The sequence below is a fragment of the Notamacropus eugenii genome, chromosome 3, assembly GCF_028372415.1.
Source record: "Notamacropus eugenii isolate mMacEug1 chromosome 3, mMacEug1.pri_v2, whole genome shotgun sequence".
NCBI classification, from domain to species: Eukaryota; Metazoa; Chordata; class Mammalia; order Diprotodontia; family Macropodidae; genus Notamacropus; species Notamacropus eugenii.
In genome coordinates, this window is record NC_092874.1 from 30,528,053 (window position 1) to 30,546,321 (window position 18,269).

General features: G+C 40.1%; 1 protein-coding gene across 8 annotated transcripts in view; it reads right to left on the reverse strand.

The window, feature by feature from the left end:
- Positions 1-18,269, reverse strand: part of NR1D2 (nuclear receptor subfamily 1 group D member 2) — a 138,068-nt gene that overhangs the window by 95,235 nt on the left and 24,564 nt on the right. For 4 of the 8 annotated variants that reach the window (XM_072651169.1, XM_072651171.1, XM_072651170.1 and 1 more), the window contains exons 6-7: positions 15,039-15,224; positions 1,642-1,852 (exon numbers count right to left, since the gene is read on the reverse strand). In XM_072651169.1, the coding sequence (XP_072507270.1) occupies positions 1,642-1,852; positions 15,039-15,224 (397 nt within the window). The remainder of the gene's footprint in view (positions 1-1,641; positions 1,853-15,038; positions 15,225-18,269) is intronic. The other 4 variants (XR_011976582.1, XM_072651172.1, XM_072651174.1 and 1 more) reach the window with 1 other exon arrangement.

Here is an 18,269-nt window from a genome sequence, read left to right on the forward strand (position 1 = left end):
TAACCTGTGTCCTATGACCTGACACCTGGGCTGCCTCCTGGCTCCCATATGCAGACATTTTCTTTCCCTGCTCACACTGCTGACCCAAATGGGAATGGTCACTTCCCTGTAGATAACCCGTAGACCATCACTTGCAGCCCTGACTTCTCCTCGGCATCCTCCTTTCCTTAGCTCCCCAAGCCATAAAGCAGCCACCTGTGCATGCACTAGTGCATGCACTATCTGCCATCTTAACATCCTGTCTTGATTCTGAAACATGCTATTTTTGCCAGCAGTACCACCATTTCCTTAGTGGCTCAGTTCAGTTTCTTCCCCTGTAAAAGGAGGCATCTGGGGGTGAACCAATGCCTGAAGATCCCATGCAGCCCTCCTCCTTGCCTGGCTCCCCTAGGGACATTGCCAGCCCACAGTCACATCTCCTCGAGCACAAGTTGGCATCCCGCTGCCCAATCTGCCTTGTGCTGTCTTCATTTCTCCTACCAGAAAAGGAGCTCCTTACAGGTAGAAACCCCAGCCCTCAACACACTGTAGGGAAACATGGATTTGTGTCCAAACTAAAACCTGTGGTTTCAGATGGTAGGGTTATTATCTTAATGTTATCACTTACCAAAGATAGTCAAGAGCCAAGAAAAAGGAAAGAGACTTGTAAAGTTTATCTGATGAATAAAGCAGCCTTGGGCAGAATCCTTTTGTGGTAGTATTACATGATGCTTCTGATTACTCAACATGTGATAAACACATTTGAAATATACCCTCCAAGTGTGAAAGAACTGTACACTCCTTACTGATCCAGCCTCCAGATGTGTCTAGCAGCTGGGCCATCCCCAAGCAGGGATCAAAGCTCTGTGCTGCCCACAGATCTCCACAGAAAGCAGGAAGCCTTCGATAAACCTCTGCTGTTCAATTAATATCAGCCCCATTTCCTACTTTCTACACCAACATATCACAGAACCCTAATGACAGAGCACACAGAGAGGTATACTATTGTATCTCAGTGACCCAGACATGGGATTTCCTTATACGCAGCAGAAAATATCCCCTGTCTTAAAGATTCTAGTTAAGTCAAACATTTATTAAGCACCTGCTACATAAAAGTCACTAAGCCAGGTTTCAGGGATTTAAAGGACCGCTAAGTTTGAGGCTGAGTTCTCCTAATGGGAAAATGAAGGAAGGCGAAAAGGGAAGGTGATGGTGGAAGAGTTCTTCCATTTGGCAGTCTCTGCATGTTTTTAGCTGACTAACAGAACACCTCCATCACACCGCATGCCTACAAGGACCATCTGTCTGACTTGAATAGTTTTTGAAAGCGATATTAAGGGAATAAACTCAGAACTCAGAATTACAAATGTGCTGTAAATATTCACCAGAAGCTGAATTACAGAGCAGTGGGGTGAGGCCTGTGTAAGGATCACGGCCAAACCTGTGCACCACAACAATGACAAACAAACAGCTCGGCCTGTGCTGACTCTAAGCAGCCACTTTTCTCTGGGCAGCTGCAGGCCCCAAACTCCCTGCCACTGTCTTCCTGGCCTTGTGGTGGAGCCATGACCAGCCTTATGCTCCCTTCAGTATCCCCAGGGCCTAGCAGAGTGCCAGGCACACAGCAGGTACTTCATAAATGCCTGTTGATCAATTGATTACCTGCAGATACTAGGACTACCGCTGTAAACAAACTCATCTCCTCATCACTGAGTTGGAGAGAATTTAGTTTCTCACTAAATTCAAACATGGAGTTGAGCAGCTCTCCGGCTCCCATTGAACGCAAATCGTCCACGCTATACTTCTTTCCGCTGAGAAATGTCACGGTACGTTCCTTTGCATCAAACAGTGATGCAAACCGTACCATTAAAACCTAGCAAGAAAAAAAAAGTAGTTTTAAAAATTCATCAATAGCACACCAAGACAGCTTAATAACAATTGTCAATAAGAAACACTTTCAATATACTATTTCCAAACATCACTTTAAAATAAAAAGAATCAAAAGCATACAAATAAAATCAGAAAAAAGGAAGACAAACAACTTTTTTAAATTATTTTTTTAAATGCTACAGATAATTCCCCTGTTCAAAGAGAATTTTCAAGGATTTGGTGCTTATAAAGAAATTTATATTCATTTATACAGTAAAATGGTCAATAACAAAAAAGATGCCTGACCCTATTTTCTAACTAAACATCTATGAGCTGATCTTCCTAGAACAGGTTCCATCCTTTATTTTCCTGCAAATTTGGGGGCAACAAGCTTTAGAAGACAGACAAATAGAACTTGTACAAAAAATGCAAATAAGTTACACCATTTTTTAAAAAGACATGAGGGAGTTCACTTGACACCCAGAAGAGCATACATAACTTCAATCCTGCTCAGAGGGTGCTTAAAGAAAAGTAACAAATTGCAGTTAGAAGAGAAAACATGTCTGCATGGAGGAAGGCTTAGGAGAACAGCAATGGCAGGTACTGATCAGACAGCACACTGAGCTCGTGGTCCCTTTAATGCGTGCTACCAAATGGAATGTCTGCTGCCTTTGCAGAGAGGAAACCAACCACGCCTGTGTTCCAAGGACTATCCTACACAAAATAGAAAGAAGCTGTCTGAAACTTCTCCTTCCCCCAGTGACATTAGAAGCCAGCATTATACCCCACAACTCCTGTCCTGGGGCTCTTGTATCAAGGTAAAAAAGAGAGACAGAGACAGAGACAGAGAGAGACAGAGAAAGAGAGAGAGAACACTAGCTCACCAGTATTCTCTACAAAATGTTTGAAAGACCACTCTTTTCTTTTGTGGGATAAATTACACCCTTTCTAGTTGCCCTTCCCACCTCCCATAATTAAGGATAAACATCAGGCCTGGCCATTACTATGTTAATTACAAATCATTCCCATCTGCATGCAAGGCATCCAGGAGAGTAAAGAAGTGACAGCTGCAGCCTCAACCAAGGAGGGGGAAGAACAGGGGGAAAGAGCTCCCTCCAAATTCTGGGAGGACAGCTCTAGCCTAGGGACTAGCTTGACCATTCCGGACCAGTCTGTACCTCCTCTTGCTTCACTTTCTAACACAATTTTTAAAACCTATCCTCCCCCTCCTCTCGGCTTCCTATCTGCCCTCCAATGCTCCCCTCTCCAATACAATTCTTCCAATTTTCCTTCCTCCCCAATAAATTGTAAATCTATCAGCATAGCTTACAAGGAAATGTAGCAGGTAAAGCTTTTTTAAAGTATGTACCCCCTCCAGGGTTGATCAATCAAAAGTGTATCATTCAGCAAGAAAGAACCAAGAGAACAGTTTAGTAATAAGCACACTGATGCTAACTAAGTAACAGGAAAGATGTGTCTTCCACTGAAGAAGAACACGCAGAACCAAAAGGGCTATGCGGCAGAGGCACTGATGTATGGGAGAGGAACCACGGACAGACCTGGAAAAGACCACAGCCCTAACCCTTGGATGGTGTTGGGAGAATCAAAAGAGAATGGAGGTCAACCTGTCTGCAAACACCTCAGCACTACAAAGTCAGTTACTACTATTACTACTGCTGAGCCATGTGTATGACTAAGATGTTATTGTTTTTAAAGGTGTCACTGTTAACGCCACATTTACACCAGACAATCCATGGAAATACAACGGGAAAGCCAACTCCTGTGTCACTGGCATTTCCTCAGAAGAGCTCCCTTTTTCTTACCCTAGAAACTTGCAAAGAGGCGGGAAAGGCGATTCAGCCATCCCCATGGCAGAGAATAAGCTCATGCACCAAAGTCCCACAGGATAAATGAAGAGACACAAATCTCAGAGAAGAAGGATGCTCCTGGCCAGCCTGGGGACTCCAGTAGCTTTAAAGGGCAGAATTGGAGCAGCACACATCCAGTACCTTTGTTGTCTCACTCAGAAGACAGTCAACTACAATATTTCCCCAAAAAAAGGACAACTTTGTTTTAAAGACGCCTCTTTCAATACCTCTACTATCCCTGCTCCCATCATCCACCCACCCCTTTATTAAGTATAGTATTCCACATATAAGGTCAGATTTTTTTTTTCACCATGTTGCCAAGGTAAAACTCAAACTTTTTTCCCTATTTTTCCTCTTTTTCTTTAAAAAAAAATTTTTTTTGTTCACAGACTCAGGTCTCTGGGAAGGAGGAGGGAAAGCCATATAGGGATAGAAATCTAAGCAATATAAAATGTACCTTTTATACAAGTAAAAAAAAAAATTTTTTTTTAAAAGAAGGCCCCCTTCTAGCTAAGGCAACACAGGTCCATAGTTCAGTTTGCATAGGCAAAAAAATCAGCCTGCAGAAATAGACAACTGACTATCGTCATGATTGCTGACTATGAACTGACTGTCTTGTCTTTAATTCATTCTGTGCTTCCTCCTGTAATTTGCTGCTGTGTCAGGCACACTAAAGGGCCATTAGAGGGAAGAGCATGGCCCCATGGGCAGGAGGAGGAACGTGGGGGGAAGCTGTCAAGAAGCCTATTTCCACTGGATCAAAGGACATAATTCCTAAGCCTGAGAAGTTTCCCAATATGGAGAAGGTTACATCCAGAGGTCATCTGAAGGCATCTAGCACTGGGAGAGAGGATGACCCCAGGACGACGCTGCCTGTTGGACAGAACTCTCTCTCCACGGATGCTTTAGACTAGGTCCCTGCCATCTTTAAGATGCAGGGAATCTCAGACACCCCTCAAGTAAAATGCACAACATTCTTTATTACCAATGAATGTTTAAAGTTTGCACCTTAAGTGTTTATGAGAGAGAAAGGGAAAGATGAGTCTCATATTAAACTCATTATACTGTCCAAAGAGTCATTTAGCATTTAACTGAATTATCAAAAATTAGGAATGAGACTTGTTCTGGCTGTCTCTAAAATGTATACGCTACAGGAGGCGAGCCTATACAACAGCAATATTGTACACAATATTCTTATATATATAATATACACATATAATATACAATAGCCCAACTAGATTTGTACTCAAAAGGTTGGACAAATTACTGATTCATTTTCCTTATTTGTAAAATGAGGACAGGGCAGGAAGGAGTCAGTTGGTCTACAATGCCTCCTGAGGGGAGGGAGAGGGAATAAGCATTTATGAAGCACCTACTATGTGGCCAAGCACCATATTAAGCACTTTAAAATTATTATCTCATTTGTTCCTCACAACCACCCTGGGAAGGAGGTGCTATTATGCTGGATTTGAACTCAGGTCTTCTGGACTCTGCAGCAACTCTGCATAGAAAGCCAGGGTTGAAGTCAGAAAGACTCATCTTCCTGAATTCTTATCTGTCCTCAGATACTTCTTAGGTGTGTGACCCAGGGAAAATCACTTAACCCTGTTTGCTTCAGTTTCCTCATCTGTAAAATGAGACAGAGAATGAAATGGCAAACCACTCCACTATCACGGCCAAGAAAACTCCAAATGGGGTCACAAAAAGTTGGACATGACTGAAAACAACTGAACAACTTCTGGACTCCGGGCCCCAGGGTTCCACCCACTCCCTGCGTAGCTGCCCCCCATGACCTTCTGCTCTTTAAATCTATACTCCTAAGGATGAAGAACAGCATAAAATAATAACAAATGTTTCCTATAAAAATCCACAGAATCCAGGTCCTTTTTTGGCATCATGTCAACGTTTCTTAGTCTCCATGAATCAGGTGATAAAGACAAAGACGTGACCAGTCCCACTACAGAGAGGGCTACACTCAGAAATTAAGCAGGAGAAACAGCATACTGTTCAATGATGGGCTGTCTGGTTTGTGGGCAAGGATCATGGCCATTTGTTCATTTTTAAAAAGACAGACTAGACTGGGCTCCCTCCACCCCCTTTCCCACAATGGGAGCCTGGCACCTCAGTGCCCAGCCTGACTCTTCCACCATGCTCCCCCTAAGCCATGTGGTTTCCTGCCTCTGTTTGCTCCAGCTAGAGACCACCAAGCAGTGACCACACAAGTGGCGATGGTCCTGGCACATCTCTGCAGCTCTTATTTGAACTACCTGGACCAGGAGTTGGTCAGGTGACCCTGTCCTTCAGGGGAGTCCTCTGGGCTTCTCTCCCTTCTCCCACAGCCACCTTATCTACGTACGTGCTGTGCTCTGCCCCAGTGAGATGTAAGCAGCTCCCAGAGAGAGATTATTATGTTTTTGCCTCTTGAAGCATCACAATGCAGGGCACAGACCTGTTTGTTGCTGAAATGGCAGAGAAGGGAAGAAACAGAGACTACAAATAGCCTCATCTCAGAAGAAGAAACTGAACAAGCTATAAATAAACTTTCAAAGAAAATGACTCCAAGACCTGATGGATTCACAAGCAAATTCTATCAAACATTCAAAGAGCAATTAATTAAGCTATATGAAAAAAAAAGCAGAAGAGACCTGACAAAAGTCCTTCTATGATACAGATAGGGTCTTGATACATAAACTAGAGGGAGTTACAATAGAAAAAGAAAACCGGAGACCAATATCCCTGCTGAACATTGACAGGAAAATTTTAAATAAATTCTTGGTAAAAAAGGTAAAAGAATATCTCACAAAGGTCATATACTATGACAGCTAGATTTATAATTGGAATGCAGGATTGGTTTAATATTAGCAAAACTACAAAATTAACCACCTTAATAACAAAACCAACAAGAATCATATGATTATATTAATGGATGTAGAAAAAGCTTTTGACAAAGTATGTCATTTCTCTTAAAAAAAATAGAAAACAGAGAGATGAATGGTCCTTCCCTTAAAATAATAAATAGCATATATCTAAAACCAAGCATTACCACTCTATGTACAGAGATGCGCCCTTTCCAATAAAATCCAGGGTGAAACAAGGCTGTGCACTGTCACCACTGGTATTTGACAAAGAAGGAGGAATGAAAGACAAGAAGAGAGTAAGAAGACACACAGGGAAAGAAGCAACAAAATGAGCTTTTGCAAGTGATGTGAAACAATGGCACACTTAAAAAATCCTAAAGTCAACTGAAAAATTAATTGAAACAATTAATAACATCAGCAAATTTACAGGACAAAGTAAATCCACACAAACCCTCAGTATCTCTTGTTATCACCAACAAAACTCAGAAGGAAGATACAGAAAGAGAAATTTCATTAAAAATAACTACAGAAGGCATAAAATACTTGGGAGCCCACAATTAAGAAATGAGTAAGAACTACCCAACTACAAATGATTGCTTACAGAAACAAAGATAGACCTAAATCACCGGGAAAATACCACTTGTGCATATTTAGGCAGAGTCAATATAATAAAAATGTATATTAATACTAACTCTATTAATTTATTTATCCAATGCCATTCCCATCAAATTACCAAAGAATTACTTTACAGAACTAGAAAAAATACTGATAAAATTCAAATAGAGGCAGAAAAGGTCAAGAATTCATGGGAAATTAAAGAAGTGGGAATGAAAGGGGCCTAGCAGCGCCAGATCTTAAACTATACTACACAACAGTAATTCTCCCAACCATTTGGTGCTAGTTAAAAAATAGAGGGAAATCTGTGAAAACTATTAGGTACACAACATACAGAAGGAAACGTATTTCATATACTACTATTCATTAAACACAAAGACTCCAGTTGTTAGGATAAGAACACTGACAAAAAATGCTAGGAAAACTGTGCAGCAGTATGGAAGAAATTAAATTCAAAACCTCACACATTATTCTAAACTAAGCTATAAGTGAATACATGAACTAACTATATTAAAAGTTACATCATAAACAACTTATAGAAAAATGGAAAAAAATTACCCATCAGGTCTATGGATAAATTCAGAATCTAACAAGGGATTGAGAAGATCACAAAAGATAAAAGGAATAATTTTTATTACAGAAAACAAAAATTTCTTGCATAAATATAATGATTTAAGATAAAAAAAGAAACAATCTTACAGCAAGTTTCTCTGATAAGGTCTTAATGTCCAATACAGGATATGAAAAGGCAGTTTTCAAGAGAAGAAAGTGAGATTCAGGCTCTCAAAAGCCTTATGAAAAAAATGTTCCAAATCACTATTAATCAGAAAAATGCAAATTAAAGCAATTCTGCGATTCTACTTCACACCCATCAGATTGACAAGGACAACAAAAAATGAAAATGATCAGTGTTGAAGGGGCTGCAGGAAAACAGGCGTACGGACACACCGGTGGGTCTGTGAATGATACAACCATTTCTGGAAAGCAAATTGAAATTATACACAAAAAGTTACTGAAAAGAACAGGCCCTCTGACTTTGACCCAGATATACCCCTGCTAGGGAAATACCTAAGACAGATCAAAGACGTGGGAAAAGTTACTTTTTGTACAAAAACACAATGCAAAACACAAAACAAAATAACCTGGAAACTAAAGGAATGGAAATATGACGCTGTAAGAAATGAGGAAAAAGAGGCATGGAAAGACTCCTGTGACGTGATGTAGAATTAAGTGAACAATTTAGGCTATGAGATCAATATTACACAAATGAACAATTTTTAAGACTTTATATGATGAAGAAGTATGAAATAAGCACAAGCAGGTGAACAATTTATACAATAACAACACTCTAAAGACAAACAGCTTTGAAAGCTGTGAGAACTATGATTAATACGCAGCCCCATTTAAGTGTGCATGTGTATGTATTTTTTTGTACATAGCCAACAAATGAAGGAATTTGTTTTGCTTAATAACTATTCATATTTACTGCAAAAAATTAGTTTTTCTCTTCTTTCTTTTTCAATGAAGTGAATAGTGGGTGGAAGATAAGGCGACTTTCTGATAATTAAAGCATCCATTTTTCAGATGAGGGCATTATATTATAAATGTTACTTGTTTTACTCTGTCACACAAGACCTTTGAGAAGGGACAACATTCACAGGATTTCAATGTAAAAACAAACTACATCAACAAAACTTTTAAAAATAAAAACATTTGAACGTGATCCCATCTCCTTCCACTGCTCCAGTTTCACTCACAAAGCAAAACAAGATTGATTACGTCATGCAGAGAATTTGTCTGCTACATAAGTTATAATTTAGCACTATTAGCTAAGAAATTTTTAAATAAATAAGTCCCCAACAAGAAGACTGGTTTTTATCTAAAACATCACAGATAATCAAGGAGAAAAGGAAGCTGCTGCTTTTATAATCTTGCTAAAAAAGCCTTCAAGTGTCCCCAGGAATCCCCCCAAGGCCTGCTCAGATGATTGATATGACACAAGGATGAACACCAGAGTCCAATCTCTGGCCAAAAAGGGCTGACACTGGGCCTGCTATTGGCAGACCAGCCTCGGTATGCAAAAACAGGGTCCTCTAGGCTCACCATGAGATGATAAATTCTTTGGCCAGGAAACAAAGGGACCTAGTCCTACCTGTGCAGCCTCTTGTCTCACAAGTTATGACAGTGGAAAGAAAAGGAGCAGAGAAAGCTAAGAATCACATGGTTTGGGGCTCTCTATCAACATTAGCCTCAATGTTCTCAATGGGAGGTCCTCTTCTAACGACCTACAAGAAGTCAAGCCACTGGAGAAAATGAGTCATTGCAACAATGACACTTAGGCTAGAAGGAAGTATGGCTCACAGGTCCTACTTGGAAAGGCAAACAAAGAAGTCAGCAGAGTGGGTATTTTTGTGCATCCAAAGGCAATGAGAATCCTAGACAAGTAATCTTTTCAATGAAGATATGTCCTTGCCACTATCATAGAAGACACCCAGAGAAGAGTCCAAATGGAAGAAGGCTTTTATATTAATGATCATAAGGTCCTCCAGTGCCCCTTTTTATAGAGGACATTGTGTTAAACAGCATAAAGGCTTGGAACATTGCAGTGACCTCTCAACAAGATTAGAGTCACTCAAAAGAGTTTAGTCCAACTGTTGGTAGAGTTGTGAACTAATCCAACCATTCTAAAGAACAATTTGGAACAATGCCTAAGGGACAAACTGTGCATACCCTTTGATCCAGCAATACCACTGTATTAGATCTGTATCTCAAAAAGACTATAAAAAAAGAAAAAAAAACCCAACAAGTACAAAAATATTTATAGCAGTTCTTTTTGTGGTGGCAAAGAACTGGAAATTTAGGGGATGTCCATCCCTTGGGAAATGGCTGAACAAGTTGTGGTATATGAATATTAATAGAATATCATCAGCTAAAAGAAATGCCAAGTGGATTTCAGAAAAACCTGGGAAGACTTGCATGAACTGATACAAAGTGAAGTGAGCAGAGCCAGAACAATGTATATCACAACACTTTACAAAGCTCTACTATGACTAACATGTCTGTTCTCAGCAATACAATGATCCAAGACAATTCCAAGACTCATAATGGAAAACGCCATCTAAATCCAGAAGGAACTAATAGAGTCTGAATGTAGGAAGAAGTGTATTATTTTCATCTTTTTTGTTGTTTTTTTCTTTGTCCTTTTTCTTCTTTCACAACATGACTAATATGGAAATGTTTTACAGGATTGTACAAATATATCCTACATCAAACTGTTTATCATCTTAGGGGGGAGGGATGGGAGAGAGAAAGGGTAAAAATTTGGAACTCAAGATTTTATTTAAAAAAATTAATGTCAAAAATTCTCTTTACACCTGATTGGAAAAAAAAATACTATTTAAAAGGAAAAAGAGTTTAGCCCAACAACCTACACCAGAAAACAAGCGGATAAAGACTGCACAAGGGTTAGACATGCAAGCGTGCAGCTGAATGGACAACACCTAGCATACAGATCCTAGATATGTGATACAGATGAGCAAAAAACTGGGCCAGACCAGAAAAGAAAGATGGATACAAGTTGTCCTATGCAGGGCTTTCAGGAGCCCCAAGCTTCTCCCCATAAACAAAATCTCTCCTCTACAAGACTATTATTCCACTCATGCTACATGGGAAACCATGTTCACTGAAGAATCAAAAGCTGAAGAATATCATAGCATGAAAGGTCAGGGAAGTAATTTAAAAGGTTTGAGAGGCAAACGTATGCCTCTGAAGGCAGTAATAGAAGGATACCATTCCCATAAACCTGCATGACAGAATCACCCAGGTCCATGTGGTTAAAGAACAGCAAATAGATGCAGAGACATGAAGAAACTGTTCAGCACATACAAGAAGCCCAGGAGCAAGTATACGAATTCTAAGTGTACAGAGTTCAACCGCAAAAGGGGAAATAACTCAAGTCCTGCTCATAAATAATGTTACCAAACTAAATACATTAACAACTAACACAACTACTGAATTCATGGAAAACCTGATGCCTCCCTAGAAAAGATGTCCAAGTCATAGCACTCAGAATGTAGATTTGAAACCTAAATTTCATCCCTCTCCATGCCAACAAGGGTGAAATCCAAGTCCACTGGTCAAGCTGACCCCAAACATCAACCCTCAGTAGACATAAGAAACAGTGGCTGATTCTGACAAAACATCTAAAAGGAGAGAAAACATGATACATGCAGTACTTAGAAAAAATGATGAACAGTGTGTACATGGACTCATTTTCTACCAAAGTAAGAATCACTCCATAGTTAGAAGACATTAAAAGGAGAGCCTTCCACCATTAATTCATCAAAAGTAGAATCTTTGTAGTTGGTAAGGTTCTACTCTTTTAAAACAAATGTCTCTGAAATACAAAAAACAATTAAGTCAACAAGCACTCAGGAGTTTGAAAACTCAAGTGTAGGAGCCCTGAGGTATTCTTCAGAGAACTGGACAGAGAATATGTCCTCAAGAAAAAAGAACACTGTCTATATGGTTGGTAGGAGGGCTGATCACAGACAGCATCGATACGAGATAAACGAGCTGTCAATGGCTCAAGGAAATCCCCAAGAAAATTGTTCATTAAAAGCGTCTAGACTTTTTTTTCAAAAGCACACAATATCAAAAGATTATGAGTAAAAGAAAAAGATTCCAATAGTAGCATATTTAAATCAAATACAACCCAAACTGATCCAAATTTTTTTACTGTAGACTGTGGCTTCAACACTCTGCTTCAATGACATCTACATAAACTTTCTTTTCATTCAACAGTCTAAGCCCAATGAAAAACACCTTGCAGGCTGGCTGGGCAGGTAGCATCAGGGAAAGCCTTGGGACCGGCCTGAAGGGGATTACAATAGCCCAGTGCCCCAGCAGAATGTACTGGCAACCAGCAGCAGGGCAGAAGGACAAGGCTCATTTTTCTGAATCTCTCCTATTGATGGAGAGAACAAAGTCTAGGGTTTTACCAGGAAAGGATGAAAAAACAACCAGAAATTCATTAACAGCTAGCTCTGTGTGGCAGAACACTTAAAGGCAACTGGGCAAGCTGAGAACCACACAGAGATAAGCTGGGTGTCCTGGACCTCAACAGAGTTGGTAGAAGGAGAGCTAGAAATGAAGACCACCCCAACTCACAGTATCCACAGCAGTATGTGCAGTAGTACGCAAGTATGTGCAGGGCTAGTAATATACCAAGTTTTCTATAGATATCCCCAAAATACATACAGGGTAACTAGAAAGATGCTTTCAGCTGCTAGGAGGGCCTCATGTAGAAGTTGGCATTTGAGGGAAATGTTAAAGGAAATCAGGAATTCTGAGGCCTGAGGATCATGAGTACAAAGGCACTGAGATGTTTTTATCTATACATGCATCACACACACACACACAGCCCCTTGAGGGTAAACTGTTTCAATATTCTGTCTCCTCAACAATTAGCACAGTGCCAGGCATGTAGGAGCTACTTAATAAATGCTTGTTGACGGACTGATTAGATGTCATGGGCACACAAATGGCAAGGTCCCTAGGTGGTCATGTTTTTATCTAGAGTTTGGAGTTCATCAGCTGCAGATCTGTCCATGTGTCACTGCCTCCAAGGCCCAACGGAGGGCCAAATCATCAGCTCCTTTTTTTCAGCCTCAGGACCGTAGATGATACCCCAGGAGACACAGTTGGAGACTAAACTAACTGACAGACTGGGAAAAGCCAATATTACTCTATGGGAGGTAGGAGGAACGGTCCTTTGAGACACCTGCAAGGGGAGGCAGTGGGCCATATGGTGCCACTGCTTTCTCTTTTTTATGGGTTCTACAAGATTGGGAGAGGGCAGAGCCATGTTAATCCTAGAACTCAGGGTGCATGGAAGGAAGCAAGACTGTGCCCCTGCATCCTGGATTATGACAGAGTCCACATATATTCCAGGTCTCTATTAGGATGCTGGTGTAAGAGCGGGTGTGGATACACGACTAGAACAGTAAAGCCTAGAGCTGTTTGACAGAATGGCTAGCAATCAGCTAAGACACAAAACCTGGTCAAAGGTGGAGGCCAGGAAAGGTCTCAGCTTTTTAAAAAGCTGGTCCAGATGTGGGATAGAAGGAAGAGTGCCACCATGAAGTGCTCCCATCTAGTTTTATGTGCAAAGTGCACTTAAAAATATGCCATCTTCAGGATAAGGCAAGATAAGATGGGGAAGAGAAAGGAGGTTTTTTATCTTAGATTCAGCATGTGGATTGTAGCCAGGGATGTGCTGGTGAACATTTAACTACTAGTTTTCTAAATAAAAAAAGGCCACACAACACTCTTTTCAGTTTAATCTCCATCACTTTCTTAAGTCTAGAGAATCAATAAATAATACCTCGAGCCCTGATGTGCAGCTCTTGCCAGTTTCAAGATGTAAGTCACTCACAATGAAAATTTAAGTCTGCTCTCCAAGACTGTTCAAGCTGGCTCCATACACACCTGAATTTATACCCAACACCTGCCAAGGGAATCTAATAAGAAAGCAGGACAGAGTGACTGCAGAAAGAAACAAGAAACCAACAGAACTCATGTATGTAGTAGGATATTTGTGCAGACTACCAAGTTTGTGGTGCCTTCTAGCACATAAAGTTCTCTATTAGTCAACCTGCCTGCTAGACCTTCTCTTTGCTTAAGAGGCCATCTCCCACCACCTGGCACTCACTCCTCACCTCCATTTCAAACCTTTTCCATCCTTCAAAACCTAGCTCAGATGTCATCTATTCCGTAAGACCTTCACAGAGACTTCCCATTATTGGCTCTCTCTCCCTCTTCAATTAACATTACTTTGCATTCATAAGCACATACTTCACATGTGTTTCTTTATATACATGCTGCATCCTCCCCAATAGAAAGTAACCTCCAGGAGAGCCGGGCCTGGTTTATCTTTGTCTCAGAATCCTCTGCATCTAGCACAGGGCTGCCCTGTACACAGCAGGTGCTTAATATGTTTGTTAAACTGAATGGTATGTACAAGACTATATCAATTGCAGTAAACAGCTATGAAAGCCAGCCAGCCAGCATCTACAACTGAATGACTCTTGGGCAGGGGTATCATGGAACTAGGAAGACAATGAAACATGGCTTAGAGTTAACATCATGTTCAGAGACTAGGGGAACTTGGACTGCACATCCTCCAACATTTTAGCAGTAGCTGGATAAGTTTATCTCCAAATAGGGCCTGGGAGGGACCAAAAATTATCACATGGTTATGACACCCTTACAATGTATTTTTCCAGACCCTGATTTCATTAATATAAGGCGCTCCCAGTGAAGAAATTCCCTCCACCAAATCAGCATCTGATCTACAACTTACAGTCTTAGAGTTTTGTCTGGAACACTGAGAGGTTAAGAGACTAGTCCTGTGTCACATGGGAACTTATTGAGGGCAGGTCTTACAAACCTCACTGATAAACTTAAGAACTCTGACCAATGCAATGATCAAATATGCTTTCAGAGGATGGATGATGAACTAGGCCATCTTCCTGCCTCCTGACAGGTGAAAGACTCGAGAAGCGGATAGAGACATCAACAGGGAATTTATTTTGCTTGACTTTGTTTATTTATCACCAGGTTTTTGTTTTTCTTTTAAATGTATATGTACATATGTATGTGTGTGTGTGTATGTATGTATGTATGTATGTATGTATATATGTATGTATGTATCACAGGCAAATCTTGAAGCCAGGTCTTCCTGACTTGGGGTCAGCTATTTAGCAACTAGGTCACAGTGCCTTTAAAAGTTACTTATTGATAAAAGACTAAAAATCTTCACAAAACTCCACAATATGCATCGTCTTACCTCAAAGGTTCCTGCCTTTAAAAGGTTGACCTGGTCATGCTGGGAAAGATCTCTGAACCCCGGGATACGCTTTGCAAACTCAACCACTTCTTTCACTGCTGGGGTAAAACTCATGGAAAATTCTTCCCAGATTTCATGGCCTGATTTATGAGGATCCACATATGGAGACTTACTCATTGGACACACCTAGAAGGCACAAAACAAAATGACTCTTTTTACAACGAGAGAAACAAATAAGAAAATTCAAAAATCAAGATTCTTATAAATATGAACATCACAAAATATTAACCGTCACATGCACACTCTTAAGTACTAGGAACAATAAACTGTTTGCTATCTCTATTGCTGTAGAAATTCTGATGGGCATTTGAAATTAAATACTCAATATTAACCACCAAAGAATTATTCCAATCTTATGTATTATAACAAGTTTCTATTTCAAATATCAATTACACTGACTCCAAAGTCCAGTCTGTACATGGCAGTACTTTAACGGGCACTTTGATTAGAGACCCAAAAGCGGCCCTTTTCTAGAAATAAGCTGAGCGGTCTGGAGCTTTTTCAAGGAGATACAGGGAATGGGCCTATGATTTCATTGGCTTGGAAGGAAGAAAGGGAAAGAAGAGAAGAAAGAGGGAAGGAAAAGTAGAGAAGAAGATTCATATTGGCAAGTCTTCCATTTGCTCAGAAGTTTTCACAAGATCCTATGGAATCTGATGGACATAAAGAAAACTTTCTTCCCAAATATGGCCATTATTCATTTGCCCACATTAGGCAGGTGCATTTCTGCCTTTGGCACCCCCTGGTATTATGGAGAATAATGGGCTTGGTTTTTAAGCTTCTTTTCCACAATGGAAAACCAAAGCAAAGGAATAGGCCCTTTGAACTATAAAGTAGACCCAAGGCTGATGTTTCAGAAATCATGCAAGGATCATTTACTGGTAAGTGAGCTTCCCTCTGAGAATTAAACTGAACATTTTGGAAAATTCAAGTCACTTTTCAAGCTGAACCAAAAGAAAAAAAAAAGAAAAGAAAAAGCCATTTGTCAATGAAAGCAGCTATTCTGCAGTCAGAGCAGCCATCCAGTCTACCTGGGCCAGCTCTTTGTCTGCTACAACAGGGGCCAAAATCAAATAAAAATGACACCTATTGGCAGACACACATTGGCTTAGAAAACTACAAATTAACGTAAGCTTTGCTGTGTTGTACTTTTCTTTATTTTGTTAACCATTTCCCAATTCCATTTTAATTTGCTGCCACCTTCTGCGAGCTCAGTGCTGAATGCTGCCTCTAAGCAGGACCTAAGAACCTCAGTGTCTCTCACTAGTAATTCCAATGTCCATTTCATGATCAGCAGTAGGATCAGTGTTGGACCTCTCTCTAGTTCAATCAAGCAGAGTGAACCAGAGATGATCTATCTGCTAGAAAAAGGATAACGTTGCTAGATCGCGGCTAAAAAGAAAGACCCACATGGCTGCTAACTTTCCTCTATCTTTTCTCAATTGTTACCTAAGATGCATGCTTGGAGATAGTTCTCTGACTGTGGGAATATTACAAAACCATAACCAGGAAGCTTATGCCAAACCTACTTCAGCCTGAAAAAGGCTGCTCAGGCTGGTGGCTCCATGAGATCCAATCCTTATGGGAAAAAGAAGGATAAAGAGGACATCTGCTTAGAAAACAGAAGACAACAGACTGGCTAGTCGGCTGGAGAAAAAAACGAAGTACTAACTGGGGACCACATGGGTTTTTAATCCCATGATAACAGCTATTCTGGGTAGAACTCTGACAGGAGATGAACACTGCATGTTCATGGATTTGTTCCAGAACATTAGCAAATGAGAAATCTGTGAAGGAAAAAATACTGCTAATGCTATTCATTCCAAAAAGCTGACCCCACGTAGACATTTCTGAGGGAATCGTTAAAACAAATTTTGTTAAAATAACTTTTAACTCTCAAATAACAGAAAATCCTAGTACAAATCTACATCAAAAAAGCTGATTTTCTGATTAACCGTTTTTAGGAATGTACTCTGTAGGTACTGAGTATGGGACTTTGTGATGGGTCAGAAGGTAGTTTCTTAAAAACATCATTTTTAAAATAAATTAATATTGTGTGCCATAAAAAAGGGGGCTGCTTCTCCTATAAGAATTTTCACTTAGAAAAATATCTGGGCTCGCTAATGTAGAATGTTAATAAACTGGTCCATCCAGAAATAGTCAGAACTTTGAAAACACTGGCATTCAGTAACATTTTTCATTTACTGAATAAAAAGAGCAGTCCAACACTGACCCTGCTGATGATCATGAAACAGACACTGGAAGTACTAAAAAAGTGGGATCTATAGCCATCTACTGTCTGATAAACCCAAGGACCCCAGCTTCGAGGATAAGAACTCACTGTTTGACAAAAACTGCTGGGAAAGGATAACAGTGTGGCGGAAACTAAGCATACACCAATGCCTGACACCGCACACAAGAATAAAGTCCAAATGGATACCTAACGTAGGTATAAAAACTGATACTATAAACAAAGTAGGGGAGCAAGGAATAGTGTATTTGTCAGATTTATGGAGAATGGAGAAATTTGTGACCAAACAAGAGATAGAGAACATTATGAAGTGCAAAATGGATAATTTTGATTACGTTAAATTGAAAAGTTTTTGCACAAACAAACCCAATGCAACCAAGATTAGGAGGGAAGCAGAAAACTGGGAAAGAATATTTGCAACTAGTGTCTGTGATAAAGGCCTCATTTCTAAAATATATAGAGAACTGAGTCAAATGTACAAGAATACAAGCCATTCCCCCACAATTGATAAATGGTCAAAGGACATGAACAGGCAGTTTTCAGAGAAAGAAATTAAATCTATCTATAGTCATATGAAAAAGTGCTCTAAATCACTATTGATTAGAGAGACACAAAGCAAAACAACTCTGAGGTACCACATCACACCTATCAGATTGGCTAACATGACAAGACAGGAAGATGATAAATGTTGGAGAAGATGTGGGAGAACTGGAACACTAATTCATCATTGGTGGAGCTGTGAGATGATCCAACCATTCTGGAGAGCAATTTGGAACTATGCCCAAAGGGCTACAAAAATGTGCATACCCTTTGACCCAGCAATATCACTTCTAGGACTGTATCCCAAAGAAATCATAAAAATGGGAAGGGTCACTAGTGTACAAAAATATTTATAGCAGTTCTCTTTGTGGCGGTCAAGA